Raw genomic sequence first — 12,602 nt, 5'->3', positions numbered from 1 at the left:
GCGCAGCTGTTCCTGCGCAGCTGTTCCTGCGCAGCTGTTCCTGCGCAGCTGTTCCTGCGCACATGTTCCCCCGCACCTGTTCCCGCGCGGCCGTTTCCTCGCAGCCGTTTCCGCGCAGCCGTTTCCGCGCAGCCGTTTCCGCGCAGCCGTTTCCGCGCAGCCGCTTCCGGGCAGCCGCTTCCGCGCAGCCGCTTCCGCGCAGCCGCTTCTGCGCAGCCGTCTCCGCGCAGCTGTTTCTGATTTTCTGAAGAGACTTCACTGCAACAGCATGGGTGACGAACTCCGTACGCGCGCGTGGTCTAGAGATCCTACCACGCGCGTACGGGATTCAACTTTACATGTTCAACTGCCCAAAAATCATTGAACATGGAGGTACGCTCCTGTAACCGGAGGCTATAGAGTGTTTCTGCGCCGCTGTTTCTGCGCCGCTGTTTCTGCGCAGCTGTTTCTGCGCAGCTGTTTCTGCGCATCTGTTTCTGCGCAGCTGTTTCTGCGCAGATGTTTCTGCGCAGCTGTTTCTGCGCAGCTGTTTCTGCGCAGCTGTTTCTGCGCAGCTGTTTCTGCGCAGCTGTTTCTGCGCAGCTGTTTCTGTGCAGCTGTTTCTGCGCAGCTGTTTCTGCGCATCTGTTTCTGCGCAGCTGTTTCTGCGCAGCTGTTTCTGCGCAGCTGTTTCTGCGCAGCTGTTTCTGCGCAGCTGTTTCTGCGCAGCTGTTTCTGCGCAGCTGTTTCTGCGCAGCTGTATCTGCGCAGCTGTTTCTGCGCAGCTGTCTCTGTGCAGCTGTCTCTGCGCAGCTGTCTCTGCGCAGCTGTTTCTGCGCAGCTGTTTCTGCGCAGCTGTTTCTGCGCAGCTGTTTCTGCGCAGCTGTTTCTGCGCAGCTGTTTCTGCGCAGCTGTTTCTGCGCAGCTGTTCCTGCGCAGCTGTTTCTGCGCAGCTGTTTCTGCGCAGCTGTTTCTGCGCAGCTGTTCCTGCGCACCTGTTCCTGCGCACCTGTTCCTGCGCAGCTGTTCCTGCGCAGCTGTTCCTGCGCAGCTGTTCCTGCGCACCTGCTCCTGCGCACCTGTTCCTGCGCAGCTGTTCCTGCGCACCTGTTCCTCCGCACCTGTTCCTGCGCAGCTGTTCCTGCGCACCTGTTCCTGCGCAGCTGTTCCTGCGCAGCTGTTCCTACGCAGCTGTTCCTGCGCAGCTGTTCCTGCGCAGCTGCTCCTGCGCAGCTGTTTCTGCGCAGCTGTTCCTGCGCAGCTGTTTCTGCGCAGCTGTTTCTGCGCAGCTGTTTCTGCGCAGCTGTTTCTGCGCAGCTGTTTCTGCGCATCTGTTTCTGCGCAGCTGTTCCTGCGCAGCTGTTTCTGCGCAGCTGTTTCTGCGCAGCTGTTCCTGCGCAGCTGTTTCTGCGCAGCTGTTTCTGCGCAGCTTTTTCTGCGCAGCTGTTCCTGCGCAGCTGTTTCTGCGCAGCTGTTTCTGCGCAGCTGTTCCTGCGCAGCTGTTTCTGCGAAGCTGTTTCTGTGCAGCTGTTTCTGCGCAGCTGTTTCTGCGCAGCTGTTTCTGCGCAGCTGTTCCTGCGCAGCTGTTTCTGCGCAGCTGTTCCTGCGCAGCTGTTCCTGCGCAGCTGTTCCTGCGCAGCTGTTCCTGCGCAGCTGTTTCTGCGCAGCTGTTTCTGCGCAGCTGTTCCTGCGCAGCTGTTTCTGCGCAGCTGTTTCTGCGCAGCTGTTCCTGCGCAGCTGTTCCTGCGCAGCTGTTCCTGCGCTGCTGTTCCTGCGCAGCTGTTTCTGCGCAGCTGTTCCTGCGCAGCTGTTTCTGCGCAGCTGTTCCTGCGCAGCTGTTTCTGCGCAGCTGTTCCTGCGCAGCTGTTCCTGCGCAGCTGTTCCTGCGCAGCTGTACCTGCGCAGCTGTTCCTGCGCAGCTGTTCCTGCGCAGCTGTTCCTGCGCAGCTGTTCCTGCGCAGCTGTTTCTGCGCAGCTGTTCCTGCGCAGCTGTACCTGCGCAGCTGTTCCTGCGCAGCTGTTCCTGCGCAGCTGTTCCTGCGCAGCTGTTCCTGCGCAGCTGTTCCTGCGCAGCTGTTCCTGCGCAGCTGTTCCTGCGCAGCTGTTCCTGCGCAGCTGTTTCTGCGCAGCTGTTTCTGCGCAGCTGTTTCTGCGCAGCTGTTTCTGCGCAGCTGTTTCTGCGCAGCTGTATCTGCGCAGCTGTATCCGCGCAGCTGTTTCCGCGCAGCTGTTTCTGCGCAGCTGCTTCTGCGCAGCTGCTTCTGCGCAGCTGCTTCTGCGCAGCTGCTTCTGCGCAGCTGCTTCTGCGCAGCTGCTTCTGCGCAGCTGCTTCTGCGCAGCTGTTTCTGCGCAGCTGCTTCTGCGCAGCCGCTTCTGCGCAGCCGTTTCTGCGCAGCCGTTTCTGCGCAGCCGTTTCTGCGCAGCCTTTTCTGCGCAGCCGTTTCTGCGCAGCCGTTTCTGCGCAGCCGTTTCTGCGCAGCCGTTTCTGCGCAGCCGTTTCTGCGCAGCCGTTTCTGCGCAGCTGTTCCAGCGCAGCTGTTTCTGCGAAGCTGTTTCTGCGCAGCTGTTTCTGCGCAGCTGTTTCTGCGCAGCTGTTTCTGCGCAGCTGTTCCTGCACAGCTGTTCCTGCGCAGCTGTTTCTGCGCAGCTGTTCCTGCGCAGCTGTTCCTGCGCAGCTGTTCCTGCGCAGCTGTTCCTGCGCAGCTGTTCCTGCGCACCTGTTCCTGCGCACCTGTTTTTGCGCACCTGTTCCTGCGCAGCTGTTCCTGCGCAGCTGTTCCTGCGCAGCTGTTCCTGCGCAGCTGTTCCCGCGCAGCTGTTCCCGCGCACCTGTTCTCGCGCAGCTGTTCTCGCGCAGCCGTTTCCGCGCAGCCGTTTCCGCGCAGCCGTTTCCGCGCAGCCGCTTCCGCGCAGCCGCTTCTGCGCAGCCGTCTCCGCGCAGCTGTTTCTGATTTTCTGATGAGACTTCACTGCAACAGCATGGGTGACGAACTCCGTACGCGCGCGTGGTCTAGAGATCCTACCACGCGCGTACGGGATTCAACTTTACATGTTCAACTGCCCAAAAAACATTGAACATGGAGGTACGCTCCTGTAACCGGAGGCTATAGAGTGTTTCTGCGCCGCTGTTTCTGCGCCGCTGTTTCTGCGCAGCTGTTTCTGCGCAGCTGTTTCTGCGCAGCTGTTTCTGCGCAGCTGTTTCTGCGCAGCTGTTTCTGCGCAGCTGTTTCTGCGCAGCTTTTTCTGCGCAGCTGTTTCTGCGCAGCTGTTTCTGCGCAGCTGTTTCTTCGCAGCTGTTTCTGCGCAGCTGTCTCTGCGCAGCTGTCTCTGCGCAGCTGTTTCTGCGCAGCTGTTTCTGCGCAGCTGTTTCTGCGCAGCTGTTTCTGCGCAGCTGTTTCTGCGCAGCTGTTTCTGCGTAGCTGTTCCTGCGCAGCTGTTTCTGCGAAGCTGTTTCTGCGCAGCTGTTTCTGCGCAGCTGTTTCTGCGCAGCTGTTTCTGCGCAGCTGTTCCTGCGCAGCTGTTCCTGCGCAGCTGTTCCTGCGTAGCTGTTTCTGCGCAGCTGTTTCTGCGCAGCTGTTTCTGCGCAGCTGTTCCTGCGCAGCTGTTTCTGCGCAGCTGTTTCTGCGCAGCTGTTCCTGCGCAGCTGTTCCTGCGCAGCTGTTTCTGCGCCGCTGTTTCTGCGCCGCTGTTTCTGCGCAGCTGTTTCTGCGCAGCTGTTTCTGCGCAGCTGTTTCTTCGCATCTGTTTCTGCGCAGCTGTTTCTGCGCAGCTGTTTCTGCGCAGCTGTTTCTGCGCAGCTGTTTCTGCGCAGCTGTTTCTGCGCAGCTGTTTCTGCGCAGCTGTCTCTGCGCAGCTGTTTCTGCGCAGCTGTTTCTGCGCAGCTGTAACTGCGCAGATGTCTCTGCGCAGCTGTCTCTGCGCAGCTGTCTCTGCGCAGCTGTTTCTGCGGAGCTGTTTCTGCGCAGCTGTTTCTGCGCAGCTGTTTCTGCGCAGCTGTTTCTGCGCAGCTGTTTCTGCGCAGCTGTTTCTGCGCAGCTGTTTCTGCGCAGCTGTTTCTGCGCAGCTGTTTCTGCGTAGCTGTTTCTGCGCAGCTGTTCCTGCGCACCTGTTCCTGCGCACCTGTTCCTGCGCACCTGTTCCTGCGCAGCTGTTCCTGCGCAGCTGTTCCTGCGCAGCTGTTCCTGCGCAGCTGTTCCTGCGCACCTGTTCCTGCGCAGCTGTTCCTGCGCACCTGTTCCTCCGCACCTGTTCCTGCGCACCTGTTCCTGCGCACCTGTTCCTGCGCAGCTGTTCCTGCGCAGCTGTTCCTGCGCAGCTGTTCCTGCGCAGCTGTTCCTGCGCAGCTGTTCCTGCGCAGCTGCTCCTGCGCAGCTGTTTCTGCGCAGCTGTTCCTGCGCAGCTGTTTCTGCGCAGCTGTTTCTGCGCAGCTGTTTCTGCGCAGCTGTTTCTGCGCAGCTGTTTCTGCGCAGCTGTTTCTGCGCAGCTGTTTCTGCGCAGCTGTTCCTGCGCAGCTGTTTCTGCGCAGCTGTTTCTGCGCAGCTGTTCCTGCGCAGCTGTTTCTGCGCAGCTGTTTCTGCGCAGCTGTTCCTGCGCAGCTGTTCCTGCGCAGCTGTTTCTGCGCAGCTGTTTCTGCGCAGCTGTTTCTGCGAAGCTGTTTCTGCGCAGCTGTTTCTGCGCAGCTGTTTCTGCGCAGTTGTTTCTGCGCAGTTGTTTCTGCGCAGCTGTTCCTGCGCAGCTGTTCCTGCGCAGCTGTTTCTGCGCAGCTGTTCCTGCGCAGCTGTTCCTGCGCAGCTGTTCCTGCGCAGCTGTTCCTGCGCAGCTGTTCCTGCGCAGCTGTTCCTGCGCAGCTGTTCCTGCGCAGCTGTTCCTGCGCAGCTGTTTCTGCGCAGCTGTTTCTGCGCAGCAGTTTCTGCGCAGCAGTTTCTGCGCAGCAGTTTCTGCGCAGCTGTTCCTGCGCAGCTGTTCCTGCGCAGCTGTTCCTGCGCAGCTGTTCCTGCGCAGCTGTTCCTGTGCAGCTGTTTCTGCGCAGCTGTTCCTGCGCAGCTGTTCCTGCGCAGCTGTTCCTGCGCAGCTGTTCCTGCGCAGCTGTTCCTGCGCAGCTGTTTCTGCGCAGCTGTTTCTGCGCAGCTGTTTCAGCGCAGCTGTTCCTGCGCAGCTGTTTCTGCGCAGCTGTTTCTGCGCAGCTGTTTCTGCGCAGCTGTTTCTGCGCAGCTGTTTCTGCGCAGCTGTTCCTTCGCAGCTGTTTCTGCGCAGCTGTTTCTGCGCAGCAGTTTCTGCGCAGCAGTTTCTGCGCAGCTGTTCCTGCGCAGCTGTTCCTGCGCAGCTGTTCCTGCGCAGCTGTTCCTGCGCAGCTGTTTCTGCGCAGCTGTTTCTGCGCAGCTGTTTCTGCGCAGCTGTTCCTGCGCAGCTGTTTCTGCGCAGCTGTTTCTGCGCAGCTGTTCCTGCGCAGCTGTTCCTGCGCAGCTGTTCCTGCGCAGCTGTTCCTGCGCAGCTGTTCCTGCGCAGCTGTTCCTGCGCAGCTGTTTCTGCGCAGCTGTTTCTGCGCAGCTGTTTCTGCGCAGCTGTTTCTGCGCAGCTGTTCCTGCGCAGCTGTTCCTGCGCAGCTGTTCCTGCGCAGCTGTACCTGCGCAGCTGTTCCTGCGCAGCTGTTCCTGCGCAGCTGTTCCTGCGCAGCTGTTCCTGCGCAGCTGTACCTGCGCAGCTGTTCCTGCGCAGCTGTTCCTGCGCAGCTGTTCCTGCGCAGCTGTTCATGCGCAGCTGTTCCTGCGCAGCTGTTCCTGCGCAGCTGTTCCTGCGCAGCTGTTCCTGCGCAGCTGTTTCTGCGCAGCTGTTTCTGTGCAGCTGTTCCTGCGCAGCTGTTCCTGCGCAGCTGTTCCTGCGCAGCTGTTCCTGCGCAGCTGTTCCTGCGCAGCTGTTCCTGCGCAGCTGTTCCTGCGCAGCTGTTCCTGCGCAGCTGTTCCTGCGCAGCTGTTCCTGCGCAGCTGTTTCTGCGCAGCTGTTTCTGCGCAGCTGTTTCTGCGCAGCTGTTTCAGCGCAGCTGTATCTGCGCAGCTGTATCTGCGCAGCTGTTTCTGCGCAGCTGTTTCTGCGCAGCTGCTTCTGCGCAGCTGCTTCTGCGCAGCTGCTTCTGCGCAGCTGCTTCTACGCAGCTGCTTCTGCGCAGCTGTTTCTGCGCAGCTGTTCCTGCGCAGCTGTTTCTGCGCAGCTGTTTCTGCGCAGCTGTTCCTGCGCAGCTGTTATGCGCAGCTGTTTCTGCGCAGCTTTTTCTGCGCAGCTGTTCCTGCGCAGCTGTTTCTGCGCAGCTGTTTCTGCGCAGCTGTTCCTGCGCAGCTGTTTCTGCGAAGCTGTTTCTGCGCAGCTGTTTCTGCGCAGCTGTTTCTGCGCAGCTGTTTCTGCGCAGCTGTTCCTGCGCAGCTGTTCCTGCGCAGCTGTTCCTGCGCACCTGTTTTTGCGCAGCTGTTCCTGCGCAGCTGTTCCTGCGCAGCTGTTCCTGCGCAGCTGTTCCCGCGCACCTATTCTCGCGCAGCTGTTCTCGCGCAGCCGTTTCCGCGCAGCCGTTTCCGCGCAGCCGTTTCCGCGCAGCCGTTTCCGCGCAGCCGCTTCCGCGCAGCCGCTTCTGCGCAGCCGTCTCCGCGCAGCTGTTTCTGATTTTCTGATGAGACTTCACTGCAACAGCATGGGTGACGAACTCCGTACGCGCGCGTGGTCTAGAGATCCTACCACGCGCGTACGGGATTCAACTTTACATGTTCAACTGCCCAAAAAACATTGAACATGGAGGTACGCTCCTGTAACCGGAGGCTATAGAGTGTTTCTGCGCCGCTGTTTCTGCGCCGCTGTTTCTGCGCAGCTGTTTCTGCGCAGCTGTTTCTGCGCAGCTGTTTCTGCGCAGCTGTTTCTGCGCAGCTGTTTCTGCGCAGCTGTTTCTGCGCAGCTTTTTCTGCGCAGCTGTTTCTGCGCAGCTGTTTCTGCGAACCTGTTTCTTCGCAGCTGTTTCTGCGCAGCTGTCTCTGCGCAGCTGTTTCTGCGCAGCTGTTTCTGCGCAGCTGTTTCTGCGCAGCTGTTTCTGCGCAGCTGTTTCTGCGCAGCTGTTTCTGCGCAGCTGTTTCTGCGCAGCTGTTTCTGCGTAGCTGTTCCTGCGCAGCTGTTTCTGCGCAGCTGTTTCTGCGCAGCTGTTTCTGCGCAGCTGTTTCTGCGCAGCTGTTTCTGCGCAGCTGTTCCTGCGCAGCTGTTCCTGCGCAGCTGTTTCTGCGCAGCTGTTTCTGCGCAGCTGTTTCTGCGCAGCTGTTCCTGCGCAGCTGTTTCTGCGCAGCTGTTTCTGCGCAGCTGTTCCTGCGCAGCTGTTCCTGCGCAGCTGTTTCTGCGCCGCTGTTTCTGCGCCGCTGTTTCTGCGCCGCTGTTTCTGCGCAGCTGTTTCTTCGCATCTGTTTCTGCGCAGCTGTTTCTGCGCAGCTGTTTCTGCGCAGCTGTTTCTGCGCAGCTGTTTCTGCGCAGCTGTTTCTGCGCAGCTGTTTCTGCGCAGCTGTTTCTGCGCAGCTGTTTCTGCGCAGCTGTTTATGCACAGCTGTAACTGCGCAGATGTCTCTGCGCAGCTGTCTCTGCGCAGCTGTCTCTGCGCAGCTGTTTCTGCGGAGCTGTTTCTGCGCAGCTGTTTCTGCGCAGCTGTTTCTGCGCAGCTGTTTCTGCGCAGCTGTTTCTGCGCAGCTGTTTCTGCGCAGCTGTTTCTGCGCAGCTGTTTCTGCGCACCTGTTCCTGCGCACCTGTTCCTGCGCACCTGTTCCTGCGCACCTGTTCCTGCGCAGCTGTTCCTGCGCAGCTGTTCCTGCGCAGCTGTTCCTGCGCACCTGCTCCTGCGCACCTGTTCCTGCGCAGCTGTTCCTGCGCACCTGTTCCTCCGCACCTGTTCCTGCGCACCTGTTCCTGCGCACCTGTTCCTGCGCAGCTGTTCCTGCGCAGCTGTTCCTGCGCAGCTGTTCCTGCGCAGCTGTTCATGCGCAGCTGCTCCTGCGCAGCTGTTTCTGCGCAGCTGTTCCTGCGCAGCTGTTTCTGCGCAGCTGTTTCTGCGCAGCTGTTTCTGCGCAGCTGTTTCTGCGCAGCTGTTTCTGCGCAGCTGTTTCTGCGCAGCTGTTTCTGCGCAGCTGTTCCTGCGCAGCTGTTTCTGCGCAGCTGTTTCTGCGCAGCTGTTTCTGCGAAGCTGTTTCTGCGCAGCTGTTTCTGCGCAGCTGTTTCTGCGCAGCTGTTTCTGCGCAGTTGTTTCTGCGCAGTTGTTTCTGCGCAGCTGTTCCTGCGCAGCTGTTTCTGCGCAGCTGTTCCTGCGCAGCTGTTTCTGCGCAGCTGTTCCAGCGCAGCTGTTCCTGCGCAGCTGTTCCTGCGCAGCTGTTCCTGCGCAGCTGTTCCTGCGCAGCTGTTCCTGCGCAGCTGTTCCTGCGCAGCTGTTCCTGCGCAGCTGTTTCTGCGCAGCAGTTTCTGCGCAGCAGTTTCTGCGCAGCTGTTCCTGCGCAGCTGTTCCTGCGCAGCTGTTCCTGCGCAGCTGTTCCTGCGCAGCTGTTCCCGCGCAGCTGTTTCTGCGCAGCTGTTTCTGCGCAGCTGTTTCTGCGCAGCTGTTCCTGCGCAGCTGTTCCTGCGCAGCTGTTCCTGCACAGCTGCTCCTGCGCAGCTGTTCCTGCGCAGCTGTTCCTGCGCAGCTGTTTCTGCGCAGCTGTTTCTGCGCAGCTGTTCCTGCGCAGCTGTTTCTGCGCAGCTGTTCCTGCGCAGCTGTTCCTGCGCAGCTGCTCCTGCGCAACTGTTCCTGCGCAGCTATACCTGCGCAGCTGTTCCTGCGCAGCTGTTCCTGCGCAGCTGTTCCTGCGCAGCTGTACCTGCGCAGCTGTTCCTGCGCAGCTGTTCCTGCGCAGCTGTTCCTGCGCAGCTGTTCCTGCGCAGCTGTTCCTGCGCAGCTGTTCCTGCGCAGCTGTTCCTGCGCAGCTGTTTCTGCGCAGCTGTTTCTGCGCAGCTGTTTCTGCGCAGCTGTTTCTGCGCAGCTGTTCCTGCGCAGCTGTTCCTGCGCAGCTGTTCCTGCGCAGCTGTTCCTGCGCAGCTGTTTCTGCGCAGCTGTTCCTGCGCAGCTGTTTCTGCGCAGCTGTTCCTGCGCAGCTGTTCCTGCGCAGCTGTTCCTGCGCAGCTGTTTCTGCGCAGCTGTTTCTGCGCAGCTGTTCCTGCGCAGCTGTTTCTGCGCAGCTGTTTCTGCGCAGCTGTTTCTGCGAAGCTGTTTCTGCGCAGCTGTTTCTGCGCAGCTGTTTCTGCGCAGCTGTTCCTGCGCAGCTGTTTCTGCGCAGCTGTTTCTGCGCAGCAGTTTCTGCGCAGCAGTTTCTGCGCAGCTGTTCCTGCGCAGCTGTTCCTGCGCAGCTGTTCCTGCGCAGCTGTTTCTGCGCAGCTGTTTCTGCGCAGCTGTTTCTGCGCAGCTGTTCCTGCGCAGCTGTTCCTGCGCAGCTGTTTCTGCGCAGCTGTTTCTGCGCAGCTGTTCCTGCGCAGCTGTTTCTGCGCAGCTGTTCCTGCGCAGCTGTTCCTGCGCAGCTGCTCCTGCGCAGCTGTTCCTGCGCAGCTGTTCCTGCGCAGCTGTTCCTGCGCAGCTGTTCCTGCGCAGCTGTTTCTGCGCAGCAGTTTCTGCGCAGCAGTTTCTGCGCAGCAGTTTCTGCGCAGCAGTTTCTGCGCAGCTGTTCCTGCGCAGCTGTTTCTGCGCAGCTGTTTCTGCGCAGCAGTTTCTGCGCAGCAGTTTCTGCGCAGCAGTTTCTGCGCAGCTGTTCCTGCGCAGCTGTTCCTGCGCAGCTGTTCCTGCGCAGCTGTTCCTGCGCACCTGTTCCTGCGCAGCTGTTCCTGCGCACCTGTTCCTCCGCACCTGTTCCTGCGCACCTGTTCCTGCGCACCTGTTCCTGCGCAGCTGTTCCTGCGCAGCTGTTCCTGCGCAGCTGTTCCTGCGCAGCTGTTTCTGCGCAGCTGTTCCTGCGCAGCTGTTTCTGCGCAGCTGTTTCTGCGCAGCTGTTTCTGCGCAGCAGTTTCTGCGCAGCAGTTTCTGCGCAGCTGTTTCTGCGCAGCTGTTCCTGCGCAGCTGTTTCTGCGCAGCTGTTCCTGCGCAGCTGTTCCTGCGCAGCTGTTCCTGCGCAGCTGTTCCTGCGCAGCTGTTTCTGCGCAGCTGTTCCTGCGCAGCTGTTCCTGCGCAGCTGTTCCTGCGCAGCTGTTTCTGCGCAGCAGTTTCTGCGCAGCAGTTTCTGCGCAGCAGTTTCTGCGCAGCAGTTTCTGCGCAGCAGTTTCTGCGCAGCTGTTCCTGCGCAGCTGTTCCTGCGCAGCTGTTTCTGCGCAGCAGTTTCTGCGCAGCAGTTTCTGCGCAGCAGTTTCTGCGCAGCTGTTCCTGCGCAGCTGTTCCTGCGCAGCTGTTCCTGCGCAGCTGTTCCTGCGCACCTGTTCCTGCGCAGCTGTTCCTGCGCACCTGTTCCTCCGCACCTGTTCCTGCGCACCTGTTCCTGCGCACCTGTTCCTGCGCAGCTGTTCCTGCGCAGCTGTTCCTGCGCAGCTGTTCCTGCGCAGCTGTTTCTGCGCAGCTGTTCCTGCGCAGCTGTTTCTGCGCAGCTGTTTCTGCGCAGCTGTTTCTGCGCAGCTGTTTCTGCGCAGCTGTTTCTGCGCAGCTGTTCCTGCGCAGCTGTTCCTGCGCAGTTGTACCTGCGCAGCTGTTCCTGCGCAGCTGTTCCTGCGCAGCTGTTCCTGCGCAGCTGTTCCTGCGCAGCTGTTTCTGCGCAGCTGTTCCTGCGCAGCTGTTCCTGCGCAGCTGTACCTGCGCAGCTGTTCCTGCGCAGCTGTTCCTGCGCAGCTGTTCCTGCGCAGCTGTTCCTGCGCAGCTGTTCCTGCGCAGCTGTTCCTGCGCAGCTGTTCCTGCGCAGCTGTTCCTGCGCAGCTGTTCCTGCGCAGCTGTTTCTGCGCAGCTGTTTCTGCGCAGCTGTTTCTGCGCAGCTGTTTCTGCGCAGCTGTATCTGCGCAGCTGTATCTGCGCAGCTGTTTCTGCGCAGCTGTTTCTGCGCAGCTGCTTCTGCGCAGCTGCTTCTGCGCAGCTGCTTCTGCGCAGCTGCTTCTGCGCAGCTGCTTCTGCGCAGCTGCCTCTGCGCAGCTGCTTCTGCGCAGCTGCTTCTGCGCAGCTGCTTCTGCGCAGCTGCTTCTGCGCAGCTGCTTCTGCGCAGCTGCTTCTGCGCAGCTGCTTCTGCGCAGCTGCTTCTGCGCAGCTGCCTCTGCGCAGCTGCTTCTGCGCAGCTGCTTCTGCGCAGCTGCTTCTGCGCAGCTGCTTCTGCGCAGCTGTTTCTGCGCAGCTGTTTCTGTGCAGCCGTTTCTGCGCAGCCTTTTCTGCGCAGCCGTTTCTGCGCAGCCGTTTCTGCGCAGCCGTTTCTGCGCAGCCGTTTCTGCGCAGCCGTTTCTGCGCAGCCGTTTCTGCGCAGCCGTTCCAGCGCAGCCGTTTCTGCGAAGCTGTTTCTGCGCAGCTGTTTCTGCGCAGCTGTTTCTGCGCAGCTGTTCCTGCGCAGCTGTTCCTGCGCACCTGTTCCTGCGCACCTGTTTTTGCGCACCTGTTCCTGCGCAGCTGTTCCTGCGCAGCTGTTCCTGCGCAGCTGTTCCTGCGCAGCTGTTCCCGCGCAGCTGTTCCCGCGCACCTGTTCTCGCGCAGCTGTTCTCGCGCAGCCGTTTCCGCGCAGCCGTTTCCGCGCAGCCGTTTCCGCGCAGCCGCTTCCGCGCAGCCGCTTCCGCGCAGCCGCTTCTGCGCAGCCGTCTCCGCGCAGCTGTTTCTGATTTTCTGATGAGACTCACTGCAACAGCATGGGTGACGAACTCCGTACGCGCGCGTGGCCTAGAGATCCTACCACGCGCGTACGGGATTCAACTTTACATGTTCAACTGCCCAAAAAACATTGAACATGGAGGTACGCTCCTGTAACCGGAGGCTATAGAGTGTTTCTGCGCCGCTGTTTCTGCGCCGCTGTTTCTGCGCAGCTGTTTCTGCGCAGCTGTTTCTGCGCAGCTGTTTCTGCGCAGCTGTTTCTGCGCAGCTGTTTCTGCGCAGCTGTTTCTGCGCAGCTTTTTCTGCGCAGCTGTTTCTGCGCAGCTGTTTCTGCGCAGCTGTTTCTTCGCAGCTGTTTCTGCGCAGCTGTCTCTGCGCAGCTGTCTCTGCGCAGCTGTTTCTGCGCAGCTGTTTCTGCGCAGCTGTTTCTGCGCAGCTGTTTCTGCGCAGCTGTTTCTGCGCAGCTGTTTCTGCGCAGCTGTTTCTGCGCAGCTGTTTCTGCGTAGCTGTTCCTGCGCAGCTGTTTCTGCGAAGCTGTTTCTGCGCAGCTGTTTCTGCGCAGCTGTTTCTGCGCAGCTGTTTCTGCGCAGCTGTTCCTGCGCAGCTGTTCCTGCGTAGCTGTTTCTGCGCAGCTGTTTCTGCGCAGCTGTTTCTGCGCAGCTGTTTCTGCGCAGCTGTTCCTGCGCAGCTGTTTCTGCGCAGCTGTTTCTGCGCAGCTGTTCCTGCGCAGCTGTTCCTGCGCAGCTGTTTCTGCGCCGCTGTTTCTGCGCCGCTGTTTCTGCGCAGCTGTTTCTGCGCAGCTGTTTCTGCGCAGCTGTTTCTTCGCATCTGT

At 60.4% G+C, this 12,602-nt stretch overlaps 1 protein-coding gene across 1 annotated transcript; it reads right to left on the bottom strand.

The window, feature by feature from the left end:
• Nucleotides 1-393: 393 nt before the first annotated feature.
• LOC126232342 (uncharacterized) lies at nt 394-12,598 on the bottom strand. Its single transcript, XM_049942619.1, has 5 exons — nt 11,853-12,598; nt 6,726-11,771; nt 6,125-6,595; nt 3,067-6,002; nt 394-2,948 (listed from the first exon to the last, which is right to left on the bottom strand). Exons 1-5 carry the CDS (start codon nt 12,596-12,598, stop codon nt 394-396), a joined length of 11,754 nt encoding a protein of 3,917 aa, XP_049798576.1.
• Nucleotides 12,599-12,602: the final 4 nt, after the last annotated feature.

This window comes from Schistocerca nitens, unplaced genomic scaffold (assembly GCF_023898315.1).
Source record: "Schistocerca nitens isolate TAMUIC-IGC-003100 unplaced genomic scaffold, iqSchNite1.1 HiC_scaffold_468, whole genome shotgun sequence".
NCBI lineage: Eukaryota > Metazoa > Arthropoda > Insecta > Orthoptera > Acrididae > Schistocerca > Schistocerca nitens.
Note: the sequence above shows the minus strand (reverse complement) of the source record. Positions and strands in the feature narration are given on the sequence as shown.

Bases quoted from the DNA above. Each gene is read 5' to 3' on its own strand.
- LOC126232342 (XM_049942619.1), bottom strand. From the start codon at position 12,598: ATGCGAAGAAACAGCTGCGCAGAAACAGCTGCGCAGAAACAGCTGCGC. The intron at 11,772-11,852 runs GTAGGATCTCTA...AATCAGAAACAG, and splicing joins TTGAATCCCGTACGCGCGTG to CTGCGCGGAGACGGCTGCGC. The intron at 6,596-6,725 runs GTAAAGTTGAAT...ACGGCTGCGCAG, and splicing joins TTTTTTGGGCAGTTGAACAT to AAGCGGCTGCGCGGAAGCGG.